Source organism: Ursus maritimus, unplaced genomic scaffold, assembly GCF_017311325.1.
Source record: "Ursus maritimus isolate PB19 unplaced genomic scaffold, ASM1731132v1 scaffold_24, whole genome shotgun sequence".
In the NCBI taxonomy this organism is placed as follows: domain Eukaryota; kingdom Metazoa; phylum Chordata; class Mammalia; order Carnivora; family Ursidae; genus Ursus; species Ursus maritimus.
In genome coordinates, this window is record NW_024424897.1 from 24532739 (window position 1) to 24554644 (window position 21906).

Sequence of the window (21906 nt, forward strand, 5' to 3'; positions counted from 1 at the left end):
GAGAAACTCAAGGAGGACAAGACACTAGTAGATGCTGGGAGCTCACAGAGGCGGCTCGGGATGAGGGAGACGCGATAAATCCCCACGGATAGACATTTCACGTATAATCTGTGTGAGCTGAAGGATCAAACGATGCCTCTGAAATCCCTCAAGGAATGCAGACCCAAAAAACCAGCCAGGTGAGTGAAACAAAAGACCAGAGATACCACACAGTACAAAATAGTAATTATTTATATTTTCAAAAAGAAAAAAATTAACATTTGGAAGTTCTCCCCTGCAGGAAAGGGGTGACTTGGAAGGAACAGGACTGGCTCCTCTGCAGGTGGCAAGTCAGGTACAAACAGCTGAGCAATCTGGGCTGGGGTTTTTGTCACACAGCATTATAATAAAATTTCCTTTTCTTTTCTCTTCTTTTTATTGTTTTCGTTTGTGTTTTATTTTTTTAGAAAAGGGGGGAGGGAGGAGAAATAAAATCAGAGAAAAATGCCAAAAAACATTTTCCACAATATCTAAAAACAGAGAACCATAGTTCTTGTCAAGACAGCATGAATTCTGGATGAATTATTTTTTCCAGTTTTCAACACCAATAAAGATTTTTTTGCAAAAGCCACCACATCAGAACACGCATCTTCCAGCTCAAATAACCTCCTTCCCCTCTTGCCTTCACTTGTCATTTTTCATAAAAGGATAAAAGGATGTATTCTGTTCTGGCAAACAATAAGTGCTAACAACAAGAGAGCTCTTCTGATACTTGTGTGGTGGTGAGGAGTTGTCGCAAATATCCAAGTTTTAGCACAGCTGGATGGACTAAAATTTCTCTCAACATAAATACTACTGGAATCCACAAACTGATTTTTGAGAAATTCTGCAAAAATCCTTTCTTCTTTCCTTTTCTGTTCCCTTCTCTTAAAACTAAATGTCCTTTTTTTTTTCTTTTTTTTTTCTGTTTTGCTCCAGGCACCTGACGATCGGTTCTGCTCAGTCAGATGCAGACAGGTTTCTCCGAAGTACCACCGTTGGGATGTCCTCAGGGCCGGCGCCTAAGCTGAATCCCCACAGTACCAAACTCGGCCAGGCCAGAGGGAACACAGTGACGCAGCAACAGGGTTTTCATTAGGTTGAGCAGCCCCAGGTCCCGGGCCCTTCCCTCCCCCCACTTCCCCCAAGTTTATTTAGTGCTGTTTTAAAAGTCTGGGGGCCACGATGCCGTCTTTTGCCCCCACAACAGAGTCAAAGCTCCACAGATTGCGCTGTCTACCTGGTGGTCAGTGGCAGCAGCAGTGGCTGCCGCTGCAGGAAAAGAAACGGAGTCTTACGACAGGCGGGCTCTTAGGACTGCTTCAGGCGCTTGCGTGGGGGCCCCAGGAAAGGGCACTGTGCTGAAGCCAGGGAGCGGTATGCCTCAGCCACCAAGTGGGGGTGTGACACCACCATTGACTTCCACCCGGAGGTCTCCAAGACATCTGAAGCATGACTAGGAGAAACGTGGAGAGACGGATTACCAAAGGCGCACGAGAGGGAGGGAGTCAACAGCCCCCGGGGCAGTCCAACCTCCCAGAGTTCACTGCAGAGGGTGCCATTGCAAGAACCTTCAGGCAGCCCTGAATATACACAGAGTCTGTCTGACAACGTGCAGATAGGTGACCAGGTTGGGGCGGCTGCAGCTCTGAAAATCTGCATTTTGAGCCCTGATACTCTCAAATACAAAAGGTGAAACGTTCCTCAGCCCCTTCTCTACATCGTCAATGCTCTTTATATCCACTGGTGACGCTAATACAGGGAAAGAGCGAGAGCTCTCCTGGTCGGGCAGCTCTGAGCTCCCATCTGGCTTTGCCATTATTCTGGTCCCTGACCACAGAGCAGATCATAGCCTGGGGCCTAGTCAATCAAAAAGGAGGGGGTCATAACCACACATCTAAAGAGCACCAAGCAAGCGTCCAGCACGGAGCAGGCTGTCACTAGAAGGAACATTTAGATGTCCCTTCCCACCCACCTTTGCCGTAATTGGTAAACTCCTTCGAAGCAACCTTACATCGAGGAAGCTGATTCCTGTTTGGGGGTCATTTTCTGTGTTGAGTAATGTTCACCCATCAACCCGGCAACCTTTTAGACCTGCCTCAGCCCAGAACTGCTGCTGTGAGGGCTTTTTAAGGCCTGCTTCTCCCCCTTTGGATTTTCCCCAACTTTTGTTCTCCAACAGGCAAGGGAGTAGAACATGTCCCGCTGAGAATTACTGCAGAAGGTAATACGGCCAGGTCTTTCGTCATTCAGGATGAAGGCACAGATCCACTGGAATGAACACTTCCTTTCCCAAACAGTATTTAACAGCCTCGACTACTGGTTATCCCTTCTCTTTTCCCCACTCCACAATCAGCTGTTAGATACGTTCTACTAACCCACGCAGAACACACCTCTGTCCTCCCAGAGATCTACATGTCCTCTACTAAGCCCAGGAGGGGGAAGGGAAGGTGCTGCCACTCGGGGCACACAGCTTTTCCAGGCCAGCTGCTTATCATGCCATTGTTTCCCCTCACCGCGAGGAAGGAAAACACCTCGCTCACCAATCGGATTAGCCCCACAAGACAGAGCAAAACCATCTTCCACCCTGCCAAGCTGAAGGGAAAGATGAAAACCCTCTACTTACTACTACAAGGGGCTAATGAAGCCACTCGCCTGCTTTACTCACTAATTCAAAGTCTTTCTCCTTTCTCTAGCCAGCCCAACTCTCCTGAAAGAACAGCTTTTAAGATGCCGACTCACTAGTTGATGAAATCCACCGCCTGAGTTTTCAGCTGATCGGCGCTGTGGAGGTCAGCCAGGATGAGGATCTCTGCGGCGTTCTCCACGGAGAGGTTACTGCAGAGGGCGTCCTCACACATGACCTTCAAGCGCTCCAGGGCGTACTGTAAGACACAAGCACGGCTGTGGTCAGGGCGGCAGCGCGTCTGGGCGGCCGCCACCGAAGCTGTGCTCCTCAGCGGGGCCCCACGGAACTGGACTCCCGAGCCAGACTGCACAGAGCGTGGCCAGGCTACTGAACTACGGCAGCGAGTGATACGGCCCAGGCACGCCCCAAGGCTGAAAGGAAGACCGCGAAAGTACCGAGCGTGGCTGCCATTTAAGTTCTCAAGTCTACCGACTAGAAAAATGGCCATTAGGGAGTACACCCACACCCTCAAGTTCACCTGCCCCAGGAGGGACTCACGTGTTTCTTGGACCACCACCACCTACCCTCCCCTACAATGAGGCGTAAGCCTGCTTCAAGCCAACGGGACATTACTTTTTACATTTCTGCTATCCTTTCAAGTCACAGCCAAACTAGTGTGAAGCACAGTCCTTTCTACTTAAGCGATGTCACCAGCCCGGCAGGTCTCCCAACTGGCCCATTGGGCTATGAAAAGGAGTCCCGTGGGGACTGTCACCAGCATCTCTGCCACTAGCTGGTCCTGAATGAGAGTCAACCAAAGGCGTTCTTTTAAAGAGAAAGGGATAAATGGAGTCCTCTTTATTGGGGTTGAGGTTAAGATTCTCAGGGTAGGAACAAAGCAGCAGAGACCCTGGATCCGGTTTTGGTCTAAAAACTTCCTATTTTCCAAGGGTATAAATGTTCTGGAAATGAAGGTCCAGGTTAACACTGGGTTCCTCTGATCTAGTTGATTTGTTTTGATGCCACTGTACTATGTGCTCTCGGTTATGAACTTACGAAGGAACTTCAGGAGTGAGGAAGAGGAAGGGATAAAAGGAGGCACAAAATAAAACATCACTGATCAGTTCATAGGAGAGCGGTTTGCTTTAAGGGTATCCACAGCGTCCATATCGGTCCCATCTTGAGGACCTCAGAACTCAATGACACAATAACTCCTTCAGGCTGAATCATGGCAATCAAACCAAGACAATTTTATTTTTATGAATTCTGGGTGAGGAGGCATATCTGTTGGCACTGTGATCTCCTGCAGCAAAAAGAGAGTTTTATTGGTTTTGGTGCAGCTTTAATTTTTTACATTTGAGTAACTGGAAAACAGTTTCCATGGAAAACAGGAATGACACTACACAAGCAAGAAATTAGGTTGCTGTTTTTGTTTTAAAAGGCTGGAAAAGGTTGAGTAAATGTTCAGTCTTTATACAGTGCTGCACAGAACATTCCTCTTATCCTTTCTCGATACATTCTTTTAAAAGGACTTTTACTGTGAATAGTTCTGATCCCTACTGCATAATTAGACAAAAGTAGCCATTCTTGTCCCTTGGGGGACAAAGTTTTTTTCTTAATTATGCTTCTGAAAAACCTGCCTAATGGCTGTACTTACCCAGGAGATTGAAATTGTGTCTCCCAGGCCTGGCCGACGTGTTTTGTTTTGTTTTTGGTCTAATTACACGTGTCCCCCGGAGACTGGAAAAGCTCAGAAGAAGCTGTTTCAGCCTCTTGGGTAAATTCTAGATGTTTAGATCCTTCCATGAAAGATTTCTTATTCTGTTTTCCTGAAGCTCACAATGAGGTGTAAAGGTAAAAATGTTTTCAAATAAGCTTGGAGCAAAGACTGTCTGACAGGAAATTCTGAATGGGATTTGAAAATGCACCCTACACTTACTTCTCATTCATACATTTAAAGCACTGCTGTGATTCGACTACTTTATCTTTTAAAACTGTAAGTTAACACACTGTACTGAAAATACCATCCACAGAATGTCAATTAGGCTGATCCCCATGCTCTGTGTACTTATGGGGGTTCCCCAGTAGGTTCTCTGGCTGAGGAACAGGAATGAAAACCCAGGAATGACACAGACGTCAAACCCTGGGTCTGAAAATATATACTGCTGAGCCTCAGTATTTCTGTCTGAAAAGTGGGCTTTTTGATACTACTCATCCTTACAGGAGCTAGAAGATGAGGGGGATAAATACCTGGGGTGTATAAACTTCACTGCACATCAGAAGGCAGGTGAGACAGGATCATTATAAAGGCATGTTTATAAAACACTGTGGCTTCTACCTCTCCAGAGCTCACAGCATATATTTTCATACTGCCTCCACTGAAAGCAAGATCTCTGTGGTCAGAGCGGAGCCAGACTGGGAGGGTAGGGAATGCTCACATTGCCTAACTGGATTCATAAAATCTTGAAAGGATACGGCTACTATTCAATCCTTTCAAACCTAATCAATGAGGGTTTACGGGCCTCATCCTCTACAAACACTCCCAAAAGCTGATCAATAAAGATAAAGCTCCACTGTCGAAACATGCACTTCCTCTGTTCTCAAGGTGCAAAGAAAGGTGGAAGGAGACTCCTCCTCTGGGGAAATCCTGGGAAGGCTCTCGCGCCCTCGGGTCTGAGCCAGCTCTGCCCCCAGATGGGCGCCGCAGTGTCACGGCAGGAAGAGGAGCATCACTTCCCGCCGGGAACGGTCTTTCTCCCGGGGTCTACTACTGGCCACGTATAAGCTCTTTTAAGAAAAACTCTGCAGGAAAAAGTACCACCCAACCCCCCAGCTTGTGCTTCCTCAGACCACAGGGCCTTGGAGGACAGGTTACCGAGCTCTTTGTGACACACCTACATAATGAAAATCAGTTTACCGAGATGTGTTTTGGGGGACACTAATCCCCAGCGGTGATTCTTGAGGAAAAGGATTTCAGGGTTGACTAAGTTAGAGAAATGTGGTCTATCATATTCTTTTAGAAAACTCATTGTGCACATTAACATACTAAAAAGATTCTGAGAAATCTTGCAGTTAAGACAGCAACACACCAGAACCCCAATTTGACTTGTTTAATCTCAGTGTTTCATTAACATTTTCCCCCAGACTTTTGGGAATCGCTGGCCTACTGTTGTTGGTCCTTACCCTAGTTCCTTGATTCTAAGAGCCGTACTTTAATTTTCACACTTAAACACTTCTCAAACTGAAACGTGTCCTGACTGACGTGCGCACTCACTGCAGTCGTATTTCTTTTTTCCCAAAGTGCTACTGATCATCTTGTAATTCCGAGTGCGGTATATTTCAACAGCTACTTAGGTAAAAGTTGAAAATGCTAACCACAACACTGGGTAAAAGATTATTCTTACTTACAAAGTTTAAATAAAAGTTCATGAACTCAAGGGGAGGTGGGTGGGGGAAGGGTGAAACAGGTGCTGGAGATCAAGGAGCGCACCTGTCCCACGATGAGCCGCAGGATGCATGGGATTGCTCAGCACTATATTGTACACGTGAAACTAATATGACACTGTATGTTAACTAACTGGAATTAAAAGAAAAACGAAAAAAAAAAATAAAATAAAATCCCTCACTATTTAGAAAGAAAAAGTTGATGAACTCAAGAACACTTTGTAAATTATAAAGCCCAAAGTTAGTATTATCTGAACCTTTACTATCACTGTGCTTACGTGTGAGATGGGGAAGAGAAGAGAGGTACACATCAAACTTACCCTTCTTTTCTATAATCAGGGGACCCATATAAGTTACTTCATTCAACACAGGACACTTTGGAAAATAAAAAGGGTGCTATCAATAATTGTAATCCAGGATTGTCCTGGCCACACTGATACACGCTCATCTTACCTACTATGTAACACAGAGGCCTAGTCATGAAACTCAAGAGGTCACAAACACTCCTCCTCTTGTGATTCCTTTTCTAGTCTTATCTCACCTTGTCAGCAGCTGCCAACAAATCATCAGCCATTTTGTCGAGGTTCGGAGCCTTCCCCGTGTAAATGAAGCACATCATTTCCTTAAAAACTTCAGGCTCCACATCATTGATTTCAACCCGATTCTATGCCAGAAAAACTGAAAATGAGAAACATTCCAACAGAACAAAATCCCTAAACAATTTTCATGGTTTTAAGCTCTGGTGAGAGAAAGGCTTGTATCGTCTAAAAGCTAACATGAATGGGAACTCTCTCTTTGCCTTATTTCATTAGAACAGCCTCCTCTCCCATCATATGCACCACCTTTATCTTCTCAAATACAAGAGCAAGACAACTGTAGCTTTGATTTTTTGTTGTTTCTTTGCCTGAGGAGAAACACATGTCTAAGACCCTCACCCAAGACTGATGTTCTGCCTGGGATAGAGTGAGTCTGCTTTACCTAGAATGCTTCCGGACCACCTCTCCCTGCTCTCAGAAAGTGTCTGTTCAGAGAACGGTACTCCATTTTAATAACACGACTGGAAAAATAAATCTGGTGTCAAATTGGGAAATCATCTGGATCCAGTCACCTAGCTAAAAAGACGCTTTTTTTTTTTTTTTTTTTTTTGAGACAGCGAGCGGGAGAGGGAACGTGTGGGGCTCGATCCCGGAACGCCGGGACCACGCCCTGAGCCGAAGGCAGACGCCCAACGACTGCGCTACCCAGGCGCCCCTAAAAAGACGTATCTTCATTCTGTCACATACCTTTTTGCTCTCCTCCATTTCATGTTCAAACATGGCACTAAAAACTGGAGAACGAGCTACAAAGTGAAAGGGAAACAGAGACAGATAAGGTTATCACACTGAAACCTCTTGGCTCCTCTGTTATGAAGAGGAGACCCCTTTCTTTCCTGTCCCATCGCTACAGGAACAGGTCTTAGCCTCAAATTATATCGGAATAGTAAAATTCCTCTCTTCTTACATTACACCAAGAAGTGACTACTACTACAGAGGGGGAAAAAGAAATCAGTACTTTCAAAATAATTTCTCATTAGCTCCATTCCAACCATTCACATTTGAACGAAATGACTCAAATGACCTATGCTGGATGACAACGATCTCCTCTGGGTGGATCTGGGGGTTCAAATGGAAGATCTTTCATGGTCTAAGCAGGGTGTCCTAATACCCAGATTTTTGCCTAGAACAAGGACACCAACTTTCTCCACTTCTAGGCACTGACCACACGGCAAGGAGGCCAAGCAGGGCTCAAGGGCACCCATTAAACAGATGAAGTGCATGCTTGTGTATGGCAGGTGGTCTGTTCCTTCAAGCCATGCATTCACAACAGCGATGATAATACCTCAAAGAGGCAAAAAAATCTAAGGTATGACAACCATCTGTGGTCCTTCACAGCTCAACCCTTCCTGACAAAATCTTAATCCTTAGTGTTTAATGTCTCCCGTTAGGAATATTTTGATTTTTTTTTCCCCTTGGGGGAGTGGGGATAATGAAAAAAGGTTGAGAAACGGTGTTCTAAGCCATGCCCATCATGGTCTAACGAATACGGAAAAATAAGTCAACTTAATTTCAACCATGAAAGTAATAAAAGGCCTAAAAAATCCTCAGATTTTATCACATTGTCCAATAAATCAGAGGTTTTGATGAAGGTGGAGACTACCAAATTTCCACCCGAGGAGCACTGATGGAATATATAGTAGGACTCTGAGCTAACAGGTAACCTGAACATTGGCCTATAGTTTATGTCAGAAAAGATTAATTTTGGATCTGTCATTTTCTAATCACATTATCTTGGGCAAATCACTTAACCCTCTGAGACTCAATATTTTAATCTATTCCAAAGGGACATTACTTCTCACTGCTCTTATTTCAGAAGGCTTATCAGTTATAAGGTACTAAAATAAATACATCACAGAAGTTAAGACTAAAAAGGCTGTTGGCTTTTAATACAAAGGGAAGGGTCCAAAGCAGCGGTGTGCTCAGAGGGTCTTCAGCGGCTGGACACAATGTGCTGCTATGAGAATAAATAAAACCACCTGGGGGAAATAAGTAGAGGAAAAGAGAACTGAGGCAGACCCTTAGGGACACCAGTGTTGACAGGGACATGTGAAGAAGAGGGAGGCCACACACCAGAAGCAGCCAGAGCACCAGGAGAAAACCAGGAGAAAGAAGTCAAATTATATATGAACTAAGGAATCCCTCAAATTTAGGAATTAGCGGGTCACAGAACTTTGGAAAACTGCTTTCGTGGCATGGAGGTGAACTGAGGATAAGTGGGAGGAAAGAAGTGGAGACAGTAAATGTGCTAACTCAAGAAACTTAGCTCTATTTAAAGAGAAAGGGAGAGAGAGGGAGAGAGACAGAGGCAGAGAAAATGAATATGAATGAATGAATAACTAGAGGGAGACGGCTGAGCCAGTTTCTAGGCTGAGGGTAAACAGGCAATCGGAGAAAGAGAGATGGTGGAGATACCAGACAACAAGGGTATTACTGGCAAAGTAAAGCTTCTGAGAAGGCGGCATGTGATACGAAACAGAAGCCGAAGAGACAGCCTGCTCTGGACACGAGGAAGAACACCTCCTCCACGGAGAAAGCAGGGAAAATGCACGTAAGGCGACAGGCAAGAGCGGAGGGAGAAGGGCCTCAATTTTCTCTCAGAAGAAGTAGCAAGCAACTCTTTTAGGAGTCGGGAGATTAAAGCAGACTGGTAAACAGCCTGGAGTACCTGTTGTTAAGGAACAAGAAAGGGAGCTAACTACGTATCTGTAGAAGAGTTCTTGGCAGGGCCAAGAGCCTAGCTGAGCGTGGAGACACTAACCTAAGAGGAGATGACTTCCTCTGGCAATAGACAGTAACACCTAGTTGAGAGCAGGAACAGGAAGACGGTTAGACTGAGCCAGACTGAGGTTCTGCCAGGTGTGTATTTTAGAATGGTAGAGCTGAGAGTCTTGGTAAGAAATTTGTTGCCTGAAAGTTCACGCAATTTCCCCTTATGTCTTACGGTCTGAACAGAAGTTTGTGGCTGACTTCTACGCCTTCGTGGGAGGTAAAGTCAGTCCTGCCTCATCAGCTCCTGCCCTTTGTCAGTCTTTCTGGTCTTAAGGACAACAGCCTATTGTTAGAGCAAGACCTAATCCTCCATGTCACTACCAAATGCTCATTCTTCTAGTGTGTCTGTACTGAAGGAAGGGCTAACGCTCCAGGAGGGGGACTTAGCTAGATGGTGGTTTAGTCCCAAGTCCAGAATCTTCTCCACTACATCCTAAGTCCCTGTCTAAGGGATAATACCTTTTCTTAACCAGTGTTTTGACATCTACCCTCTACGTGCAAAGGCATTCAATACACATCATCATCTACTGCTTGACAATGGTGCCTAAGTCCCCTAGAGAGAGGAGAAACAAAAACACTTTTACGGAGAGTAGGCTTTTTGCTTATGACAACTAATGCCCCCACCATAAAAAAAATATATTTAGTTGCAGGTTTTCTGGTACCAGTTCAAAGAGCTGATGTTATTCAAAAGGTGATTACGCAGCCACTGTTTTTCCTTATTTCACCAAAACTAAAGCTTCCCGTGATTAAAGACCAACCTGCCAAGATAGCTTTGTGAGCCTGGAACTCCTGGCCAGCAACGCACAGACAGCAGTCCGTGAACCGGGAGTTCTCCCACAGTCCTCCCAGCTCATCGGCCAGCCGGCACTCAGGGACCTTCACCATATTCATGGTGTTCTGGCCGGAAATGTTGACGGAATCTTGCACCACGCTCACCTATGAAAGACAAGGAAACACAGTCCAAAGGTTTTGTTACCAAGAGTTTTCTTCCCAGCAGGAGAAGAGATGACTTTTACCTCAATGCTGTAGTACATTCGGATACAAATGTTAGTCATGTTCTCTTGAAACCACCTCCACACATCAAGGCTTTATCCTGTGGATCAAGTAATTTCCAATCTGCCGCAATCATACTTATCCTACACCATCCTAGGATGGGAGGCAAAAGCCCCACAAATCTCCTCCTCCTCGAAATGCTAATAAACTCTGCCTCCCCTGCCTTGAAAACCTGGGCAAAACGGCGGGGGGAGGGGGGGAGACGGGGGGGAGACAGGGACACTGACCTAAATCAACACACATTAAACCTCAAGTATTTACCAGAATTATTCTGCTTTAAGCAAAAGGTTAAACAGGAAGAATTCCAGTGTAGGGCGCCTGGGTGGCTCGGTCGGTTAAGCGGCTGCCTTCGGCTCAAAGTCATGATCGCAGGGTCCTGGGATCGAGTCCCGCATCGGGATCCCTGATCAGTGGGGAGTCTGCTTCTCCCTCTACCCTTCCCCCCTGCTCGTGATCTCTCTCTCACTCTCTCTTTCTCAAATAAATAAATAAAATCTTTAAAACAAAGAATTCCCATGGAAACTACCATTTAAAACTCTCTAAAAGAAAAAAATCTCTGATAAGCCTAAGAACACTTCACTTATTTTAGTTAGGTCTGGAACATGAAAATAAAATGCAGCTTTTCTTGGGCCTGGTAAATAAATAGCACTTCCCCAGAGATGTTAGTCTCATGAACAGAACTGGGCTTGGAAGATCTTCCCAGCAGTGGTAACCGGGTAGATATACCACACCACTGACACCCTTCCTCAGTCCTTTGTGACAGTGACCTACAAGAGGGCTGGCTCCAGCCCGATGTGCACTTACAGCTCTGGAAGAGAGTGACAACAACAAAGTTGCAGAGGGATCCAACTTGCCACTATGACTTCAACGGCGGCATGCTTTAACTAGTTGAACTAACTGTTCGGCCTAGATAAAAACCAAGGTAACGTCTAGATGGGTCAGTGAAACTCAGATCGATTTGTTAGCATGCCAGGTACAAGGACGTGTAAATCATACAGCATTCTAAAATAAATGGAAGCTACCGAACTGAAGTGTAAGACCCAGCAGACCAGTGTTGTGCCTAACAACACCGCTGTGCCTCACCCCGTCCGTTACGTGAGGCTAGAAATGGCGACAGCAAAGCAGGATTCACACACCTTGAGAACCAGCTCTTCACTCTTGCCATATTGCTACAAATTAGATGAGAAAGACAGCTTAGGAATGTCCTAAATGACCCAAATTTCTCTCAACCTTCAAGATGCAAGTCATCTCTTAAATGCAGTCATAAACCCAGAAACGAAACTAATGCCCCGGCATCCAAAGGACCCGGAGTCTCTTTTGTGAAGGAGTGAGATGTTTACTATCAGGTCAAGAAATGTATTCATTTGTTTCAAACTAACCGTTATGATCTTGAGCAATGAAGCAGCCAAGTTAATCAATTATGAATGTACTTAACATTAGTAGCACATTTATCAGAGCCAGATTATAACATTATTTTAATAGCTCGGGACCCAGCACAAACTACCCCACAGAGATTTTCTCATGTCCTGTGTAGATCTCTAATTTGGTCTAGCCACTTTCTCATACTAACACCAAAAGTAGAAGTTTCCTGTTTCCAGTTATAGCCTCAAAATACTGATTAAAAAAAAAAAAAAAAAAGGAAAAGGAAAAGGAAAAGACCAATTAAATCCAACTTCCTCACAGGGAAAGGCAGGAATCTCTTGGGATGGCCAATGGAGGGAATGGAGAATGCTTTTGGCACTGGATTCCTAAGCTTAAGTGAAAACAGGTTGATAGGAGCCCAAAGTCATTAACACTTGATGGCAATTTATTAGATGGGGTAAAATGACCCGGCAAGAACTAAGGTGAATGTCAACTATGGTTACCAGTGGACCCTCTGCTGGTTAGATGCGTGCTTGGTAATGAGCGGGGTCCAAAGCCTGTGATTCGTCTCACTGGGGCAATTCCTCTCTCCAGACACAGACAGGAACATAGCAGGAAGGAGAATGTACCTTTACTGTCTGAGCCAGACTTGTTCTGTAGATATATGGATGCCTGGAGTCTCCAGAGCGCTGAATGTCTGGCACCTCTTACCAACATTAAATACGCTTAATTAAAAATAAATTTTAAATGGCATTCACAAATGAGTCTTCAGAGCCCAAACTTTTAACTTAGGAAGGGATTGTTTTCCTCTGCAAATGATGATGCTAAAATGAGACCATTTTGAGAAAAACTAAAGATTTTTTTTAATGCCTATAAAGTTGACTATGGAGACTCATTCAGAATTGCAGCTGTGAAGATGACGTGACTGTGACATTTATGTCGTCTTATAAAGGACTACATGAAAATGTCTCAGGAAGGCTGTATAACCCTCTACATTTCAAGTCGTAAACGGGCCTCACTTTTAAAGTCAATTCCTTTTCTTAAAAAAGAAAATTTCATAAAAGACTAAAGATGGTGCCAATTCATGTACATTTTATCTAAACATAAAAAGTCAAAGTAAGACCAATGGAAATATATTTTTTAACTTCTAGATAATTAAAACAATCAAGGAAAAAATAGACTCTGCGTACAGATGGCTTATAGCAGCAGCATTACGTCTAATCAAAAGACTGGCCACAATCTAAACGTCCACCACCAACAGAACGAATAAACAAACTGTTGTATATTCACACAACACACTACCACATAGCACTAAAAATGAAAGCACTATAGTTACACCCACCATTGTATAATTGTATAAAACGTATAAATACATTTTAGATGTATAATGTAAAAAAAGCAATGTGACCTACACAACCTACATACACTCTGACACCATTTTTATACAGCACAAAAACAAGCAAACCTAAACCAGTACGTTGTTCGGGCATACAAATAACAAACAAGGGAATGGTAGCATATAGCATACAGTTTCAAACAGCTGTTCATTATCACCCTGTGAGTGGGGGGGACACAGGCCGAAGGGAGAGCGAAGAAGCATATACAGGTTAGTTCCAAGTTCCTGGTGATGCTGTTGGGCTGGGTGCTAGGTCTACTACAGCATGTTTATAACCTAAAGAACATTTCATATTAAAATCACCATTTTCGGAGGTCAAGACCACTCAAATACTGTTGTTATCACATTATTCAACTAATATATCCAAATAATCCATTAATAAAATGATTTAAAAAAAGAAGAAAGGAAGAAACCCATGTATTTAAAATCTGGGAAACATACATACTCCCAGGCTATGAAATGATATTCTGTTTGAGAAGAAACGGGATACTTTAAGAGTCAACTAGTGTCTACACGGTTCATATCTGGTATTTCATACTTCATACGGTATTTCGTATTTTAACTTTAACTGCAATATCACAAACGGACGCTGGAATCTTCCACCTCTCGAAGGTACGTACAGCGAAGGTAGAAGATCTGCACCTTTATTGTTAGGAGCTATTTGTTTTCAACATAAACAGGGAAGGGGCAAGAGAAGCTAAAACATTTCATGCAGATTTCTGTGAACTGAACTATTAAAGAGAAAATTTAAAGTGTACAGCCTTCCTGATTCTTTCATTACCAAAGTAAATACTGTTACGAGAACTCGGTAGAGCCCCGTGCTTCCTTGGGTGACTGGCATTCAGCCCCACCCAGCGTTGCGCAGCCCACTAGAGTGGAAAATGCAGAGCTGACGTGGCCTGACACTAATTTGCTGTACAATGTTAGGAAAAATTACCTGACCTCCCTAGGCGCTGCTTCTCTCAGGAACGTGAAATGAAGATAACAGAACTAATCCAGCTCAAAGGACTGTGATATGAGACAATTCAGGGAATGCTTTGAAAATGCTTCCAAATATGTTAACTAAGCCATATCAACTTGGACGAATTGGCACATTTCCTAACGGACAAAAACATCACTGAGAATTGGAGGTGAACCCAGTGTGGCGCATTTTGAACAAGACCACCCACTCAGCATTCGGACAGTATGCCATCTAATTTCACTTAAATGCTCATTAACAGTAATACACGGAAATAAAGCCCAACACAAACATGTGATTCTCAGTCTTTCACCTTAGGATTCCTTCCTGTGGCCTCTAGGAACAGCCAAAAGAATCCACAGAACAACTGTTCTTTTTTATCAAGATGCAATAAACTTGTTTATAAATAATCCATAGGAAGACAGGCTGGAAGTGCCCAGGCCAGAGGCTGAGTGAGGGACAGAGCAGTGGACTCATAACCTAAATTTGTATGTGGACATCAACTTCATAAAAGCCTCTAAAAAAAAAAAAATACTAGCTAAAAACCAATAGTATACAAAATATAAATATGAACTAAAATAGCTGTTTATAAATAATCCACGGACAGAAGGGAGCAACAGGTCAAAAGGACAGAATGTACAGCAAAGAATGATCTAGATCTGAAAAGCACTAAGAACTTAGATGAGCTGCAGACATTTTTAAAACCCACACATCCAACACCCCCCCCCACGCAACCGTCTTGCAATGCTGAATGCTACTAAGTCCACAGAGAGCCCTGGAACAGAAACGAGTCTCACTAGGCACAAGCCCAAGTATGAGAAGCAACACTCAGCACCTGTGGCCAACAGAGAAGTGTGAGAGGAACAGATGGCACACCTGGTTCGATGGTAAGAAACCGATGGCATCAGCAGAACTCAGCAGACGCTTCCCTGTTCAACATCTCCTCATTTCCAAAGTGTCATCTCACTTCCCTTCTAAGTCAGTAAGACAAATCTAAACTTAACTACAGGATTTCTCCTCAGAGAATTTCATATGGGGAAGCGAAGGGAGAGAGTTTCATATGAGGAAGCGAAGCCCTGGACTTAGCCACAGGATGAGAGACTGCCAAGTGAGGGCAGGCCAATCGGTTTCCAAATCAAGAATGTCAGTACAGGAGCTGGAGCAGCTGGAATGGATCTGGGGAGATGGGGTGGAAGGGGGATCACGGGAGAAAAGGCCGGACCCACTGTGGACTGGAAGATGCGACAATAAAGGTGTACACTTTGCCTAAAGCAACAGAGGCAATATTTAGAGGAGATTTCTCTTCCTTGAGAACAGTTCAAAGACTGGCTTTCATTTCCAACATTAGAATTTTCCATTATTTTAAAATCTTTCTGAAATACAGGTCTCTAAGGTAGGTGAAGACGAAACTGATGGTCTTAAGCTTTCACCGAACCTCACATAAAACCGCCTAATTGTTCTCACTTCTTCACCTGGGCAACTAAGTACGATCTGTAACTAGCAGGACTTACACGAAATTCCAAACTCAAGTTCACAGACAAAAACAACTGCAACATTTTAACGTATTTATAGAAATACTCTAGTATTTCCTTTTTTTACTTCACAACAAAAAAAGAAAAGGAGGTAGCTATTATGCAACTATTTTATGTACTCAGTGTAGTACTTTAATAAGTACTAGATACTCCACATCCAGACTTGTCTAACCCCCAGCAACGACTCTGCAGAAATATTCAATGAGCTGTGACTGGGGAGAGAAGCCGGCTACTGCTGGCCAGGCCTCTTCCTCGAAAGGGCAAGATCCCTAAGGGACACCCTTCCCTGCTGCACAGGTGGCGGTAAACCTTTGGAACTGTCATTAACTCACAGCGTGAGCCCGTTATTTGGCAGAACACACCGATAGTTGGGGAACTTGCTCGCACCCTCCCCATGAACACACAGTGGTCACTCTCCAGCGGTGCTGCTCAGGAAGGCTCTTAACCATACGAAGTATAGGGAACACAAAGATCCCACTGCACTGGACGTTTTATTCATTCACTACGCTGTGAGCTTATGAGTATTTGGAAATATACCGATAAGGGCATTAAGTGACTGATGAGATATATACACCCATTAAAGAAACCACTTTCCAACTCACGCTCACTTTGGGAATATTTTAAGGCTTCTCCTGTAAACCCAGACAGGCTCTTAGACCACCGGTGAGAGAAAGACTCTCCTGGCTGACGACAGACAACCCTCCTAGCTAACCACGAGTTAGAGAGCTTTACCTACCCTTCATTCTAGAAAAAATGGTTCTCGCCATCATTTCACAACAACTCCAGCAAGACAAACCGGATATACCCAACTCCTGATAAAAGTCATCTAGCAGAGCAGAAAAGGAAAGTGATCTGGGGTCAAACACAAGTGGACCTCACACTTCAGAAGTCAGAAAGTTTAAGGGATAAATCCACATATCGAGCTGCTAGCCGTTCTCCTCAGCCTGCAGGGCCAGTCTACCCACATGCTACCTGAAGACACCCCGAATGAAAAAGCCAGAATCCTGACCCAAGCAAGTCAAAAATCGCTCATCCCGAGAGAGTGCACAATCTCTGTTTTCAAGAACAGCAACAAGCAGAAAGCTGCAAGTGCCCAACAAGCCTGAAATCACGACACAGTTTTCATCACAGAAACCGCATTCGTGCAGCACCACTCCACTTGGGGACTTTTCTCTCTTCCATCCCTGACACGATGTAATTAAGTCTACTGATACCCGTCAGGTCTGGGAATTGCTAGTCTCACCTTGGGGTAAAGGACTCACCTCACAGAAGAGGGTAAGCTTGTCATCAGGGAGAAGCCCGTTAGCCTCATCCAAGAGAAAATCTCTACGGATGAATTTTTTGAATCCCCAGTCTTTGCCTTGCACAAACCTATATGCCCGTTGACTCTCTGGAGTGAAAAAAAAAGTCATATTTAGATTGACTCAAAAAACAAAACAAAACAAAAAACCAGATCAAATCCATAACTTCTCTGCGTATGAAGTTGCTTGATGTGAAAATAAGGAGTCAAATGAAGACGAGAACATTTACCCATAGCTTTGGTTTCTTCTCCCTTGGCATTCAGGATGGAGAATTTGAATTTTGCCCGAACTTCACTCTTTGGACAGCTGACCAGTAACAGGTAAAGTGACAGGTAATCTTTGCTTTCTTCATCTAGCCCTTTTGGGTTTACTCGCAAACACCTGCCCAAAACAGGGGGAAAAAATAGGTTGGAAGCATCCACGTTTATAGGCTTTGTGAAGTGACAGGAGAAACAGAACAACTACTTGTCAAGAGAGGAAGATGTTAAGAAAACCAATCCAGGCCCCATAGCAGGAGATTCAGACTCAGCAGAATGACTACTTGGGAACCACTTTTTGAGAGCAACGTGAGTACCTTTTAAAGAGTAAACAACAAAAGTAAAGGGGCATTCTAGAATCTGACAACACATCCCTTACATCTCTCTTTCTTCATAATCTCCTAAATCCCTCTTTTCTCCCCCTAAAATATTTTAAAATTGAGCCTACTTCCACTCTGTTCTAATCGTCAATCTCAGGAAGGCAGCCCTTTCTTTTGTCAGGACTATAATGAAACCATGAAAAACAAAATATTGGGGGCACATGGGTGGCTCAGTTGGTTAAGTGCCTGACTTTTGATTTCAGCTCAGGTCATGATCTCAGGGTTGTGAGATTGAGCCCTGCATCAGGCTCTGCACTGGGCATGGAGCCTGCTTAAGATTCTCCCTCTCCGGGGTGCCTGGGTGGCACAGCGGTTAAGCGTCTGCCTTCGGCTCAGGGCGTGATCTCGGCTTTATGGGATCGAGCCCCACATCAGGCTCTTCTGCTATGAGCCTGCTTCTTCCTCTCCCACTCCCCCTGCTTGTGTTCCCTCTCTCGCTGGCTGTCTCTATCTCTGTCAAATAAATAAATAAATAAAATCTTTAAAAAAAAAAAAAAAGATTCTCCCTCTCCCTCTTCCCCACTAAAAAAGTGTCACTGAGCCCTTTAATATCACCTTGGGAGAGGAAAAAATATTCCAGAGAAATATGCAAATAGTACATAATCTTTTACAGATATTTTATCAATCTGGCAATAATATCCTAAGATTGAAATAAAGAAGGCAGTATGGAGGAAGCACAGACAAAAGTAAACTCCCATTACACAGGGTAGAGTTCCAAGCTAGGCTTCCAAATCAAGTCAGAGATGACAATCTGTTGCCAATGAATCAAAACAAATTTCAGACAGATTTAATAGGTTCAACTGAGTTAAGTTGTAAATGTCATTAGTTGAACTGCATGTGGTTCACACTACTTCTACCACATATAATACATAGGCCATATGTATCCTTAGGCCTTGCCAGTGTTACGGCACCTCTCTCCAACAGGTGGCCCAATCCAGTGCTCTCCGGGGAGTGCATATGCAGTGCACATTGTGCTCAAGATGTGAATTTAAATACAACGCCTAAGTGGGGTGCCTGGGTGGCTCAGCCAGTTAAGAGTCTGACTCTTGATTTCAGCTCAGGTCATGATCTCAGGGTCAGGAGATCGAGCCCCACGCTGGGCTCTGTGCTGGGCATGGAGCCTGCTTAAGATTCTCTCTCTCCCACTCCCTCTGCCGGCCCCTCCACTGTGCTCGATCATGCTCTTCTCTCTTAAATAAATGAACACAACACCTAAGAATAAAGCATTCTCTCAGCGCCTAGTAATACACTGCTTAATGGACACAGCCAACAAATACTAAAGGGAAGGAGAGTGGTTTAACTCTTCAGTAGGTTATCAGAGATCAAAACTGGGTGGCTGATACACATGTGTTCTGGTCTTGGCAGCAAACATATGGTTGTATCCTTAACTGCCAACTTCTCTTCAAGGGGATACATGGTTTGGATGGGACTGAGCCCCACTCTCAGATCATATTCCCCTTGCTGTAGAGATTGATGGAGGAAACCCAAACCTAAACCAGTCAGTGCATGTAGGACATATTCTTGGCCACAGAGTTAATTCAGAGAAAGTTCAAAGACATCTGTTGGATGGTAGTGGGTTATACCCATTGCTACTGCCAGTCATCCTTTAACCACAAGGAAAACTAGACTTGAGATGTCCAACAGTGTGGAGAATAGACAGATGGGGTCCTTAATCTCACCACCGGGCTGCTGGATCAAACTACCTTCAAAACCATCCTATACCCTGGGAATTCCGGTTACATCAGCAAATAAATCTCCTTTATTGTTTAAAAGCAGGCAATTTAAAAGTTGAGATTTTTATGCTAAAATCTAAATTTCTTGCTTTTCTTAAAAAATCAGCAAATATGACAATGGTCAGCCCTTATTTACACAAAGCTATAGACGGCTGGAGCTGAGCAGCCCATGTATGAATATCATTTATAACACCGGCCCTCTTTACTCATTTATATTACCCTACAACCATTTGAGTTTGCTGATCCCTGACATGCTCACTGAATTAATTCAACAAATATACAGTGAGGGGCGCCTGGGTGGCTCAGTCGGTTAAGTGGTCGACTCTTGATTTTGGCTCAGGTCATGATCTTGGGGTCCTGGGATCGAGACCTGTGTCAGGCTCTGTGCTCAGTGAGGCATCTGCTTGAGGATTCTCCCTCTCCCTCCGTTCATGCTCTCTTTCTCTCTCTCAAATAAAGAAATCTTTAAAACTATTTTTTACAATGAACACCTATCGTGCGCCAGCCACTGTTCTAGGCACTGGGGAATACATGCAGAACAAAACAGAGTCTCTGTGTGCCTTCAAGGATCTTATGTTCTAGTCAGGTTCTGTCATAAAACCAAGCAAAACAGGCAACTTTTAGAAAAATTCTTACAGCTAGATATAGTCTTCCTCACCATTTCAGTTTATCATTGGCTCCTGATGAAAAGGTTGAACTTTTAATGACTTCACCCATTTCCTCCCGGCAAAAGCTAAAGTTATTGATGGTCCACATGTAGGAGAATTTCACTACCTTGATCTGTTGACAGAAAACCAAGAAGCGATTAAATAGGAAGTGGGCAACCCTGAAAAACAGGCTGCAGATCAAATAATCATTTTTCCTCCTCCCTCTGTTTGCATGAGTCCCATAGGAAGATAGCCCTGTCTGGCCAGCATGGAGGCTCAGCTTTTTCTGTCCCTCACCCACATTTTGAGAAATCTCACAGTGACCAACTGCTTTCATAACATTTCTTCACTTCTGAGAAACACAGGGTGGAAAGTGAGAAAAACATGGACAGGGGTGGGCAAGCAGATAATAAAGCTGTCCCTAAAACAAGCCTCTGCTCAGAGTGGCACTTGACAATTGAGATGCTGATGCCACTGCCTGGGGCTGCAAATCTCAAACCCGGTTTCCTGTGAGTTGCCCAAAGAGGAACACATTTCCATCGAGGTGGCTATAAGTGGATCTAGTTTCAAATATCACCCCGCTTTCAACCTCCAGTGAAAACCACCGGCCTAGTACATTCAGATGCCATGTGAAAACCAAGGAATGGAAAGCTGTCAAGTACTTTGGGTGTATCTGCTCTTTGACACTTATGTCCTAGAGAAAGCAGGAAACCTAATGAAGAAAAGAAATCTTATTCTTTTCATTCACCAAAATCCTTCCAAGATACACAATTTACAGGGCGAAAACATGAACTTACCTGTGTGTAGCACCAGCTCTCAGCTACGGGGCCACTCGACATTTCTGCCGGAGGTGGAGGACTTGGAACCCTTGACATCGCCAGTTTGAAGGTTAAACAAGATCTCCACAGTCAGGGGACAAAGATTTCTCTTCTCTCTTCACCCTGGTTGACCCAAGAAGCATGAGGATTTTATTAGATTAATGGTATACTATCCGATTTCCGTTTGACCTTGCAGACTGGAAACTGTGTCTCCTGCCTGGAATGCTCTACCTTACCATTCAAATGGCTCCTTAGCATTCAACGCTAACCTCAGAGAAGACCACCTAATCGAAAGCAGCCTCCTAGTCACAAGTCTATCACCCTATTTCCATCCTCTGCCCAATTCCTAATATTATCTTACCAAATGAATCTCCTCAAAGGGCATATAAAGTACATCCATGAAAAGGCTGCCAAAGAGGAGACAGCACCGTGAACACCAGATACAACTCTGCCACTGGCTCCTTTCTCTGGGGGCACAAATACTCCACTCCTAAAAGAAAATGACCTTGTTACCTCTCCACTACTGTCTCATCTCCTCCTACACTTCGGTGCAAACATTCGCCCCTTTCTTAGATGTGTTCCTTCCTCTGTAGCATTAGAGATCTCCTCGCTTACATACTCCATCACTATCCAATTTTCCAGATTCTTCTTGCTCTGTTTTCTGATCATTCCTCAATCTCTCTTATTGGATTCTCCTTCTCCATTGTCATTCCCTTGTTTGAATTTTCCATCATTTTCTCGATCTATATTAAACTCTTTCATTTTATCCACCCCCAGTGTCAAAGTGTCAAAGTTTTGCCTTTACACAAATGACTCCTAAATCTCTGTGACCTGTCTCATAAGCCTCAGACCACCTTCAAATAACTGCTGCACATCTCAACAGGGTGTCCCAGCAGCAAATCAAATCCAAGTCCAACTTCTCCCCTCCAAGGCCCTCCGAAACACAAGCCATTCAAACCACTGGTGAATCTGGTTACAATTTTTAAGTACCATAAACAAAGCCAAAAAACAAA

The 21906-nt window shown here is 44.0% G+C and overlaps 1 protein-coding gene across 3 annotated transcripts in view; it reads right to left on the reverse strand.

The window, feature by feature from the left end:
• Positions 1 to 213: 213 nt before the first annotated feature.
• LOC103660517 (speckle type BTB/POZ protein) overlaps positions 214 to 21906 on the reverse strand; it is a 63403-nt gene continuing 41710 nt past the window's right edge. For 2 of the 3 annotated variants that reach the window (XM_040640796.1, XM_040640795.1), the window contains 9 exons: positions 20873 to 21016; positions 20087 to 20208; positions 17288 to 17439; positions 17020 to 17147; positions 10215 to 10392; positions 7375 to 7430; positions 6633 to 6755; positions 2761 to 2903; positions 214 to 1474 (listed from right to left, as the gene is read on the reverse strand). In XM_040640796.1, the coding sequence (XP_040496730.1) occupies positions 1330 to 1474; positions 2761 to 2903; positions 6633 to 6755; positions 7375 to 7430; positions 10215 to 10392; positions 17020 to 17147; positions 17288 to 17439; positions 20087 to 20208; positions 20873 to 20950 (1125 nt within the window). In that variant the 5' untranslated portion in view covers positions 20951 to 21016 and the 3' untranslated portion in view covers positions 214 to 1329. The remainder of the gene's footprint in view (positions 1475 to 2760; positions 2904 to 6632; positions 6756 to 7374; positions 7431 to 10214; positions 10393 to 17019; positions 17148 to 17287; positions 17440 to 20086; positions 20209 to 20872; positions 21017 to 21906) is intronic. The other variant, XM_040640798.1, reaches the window with a different exon arrangement.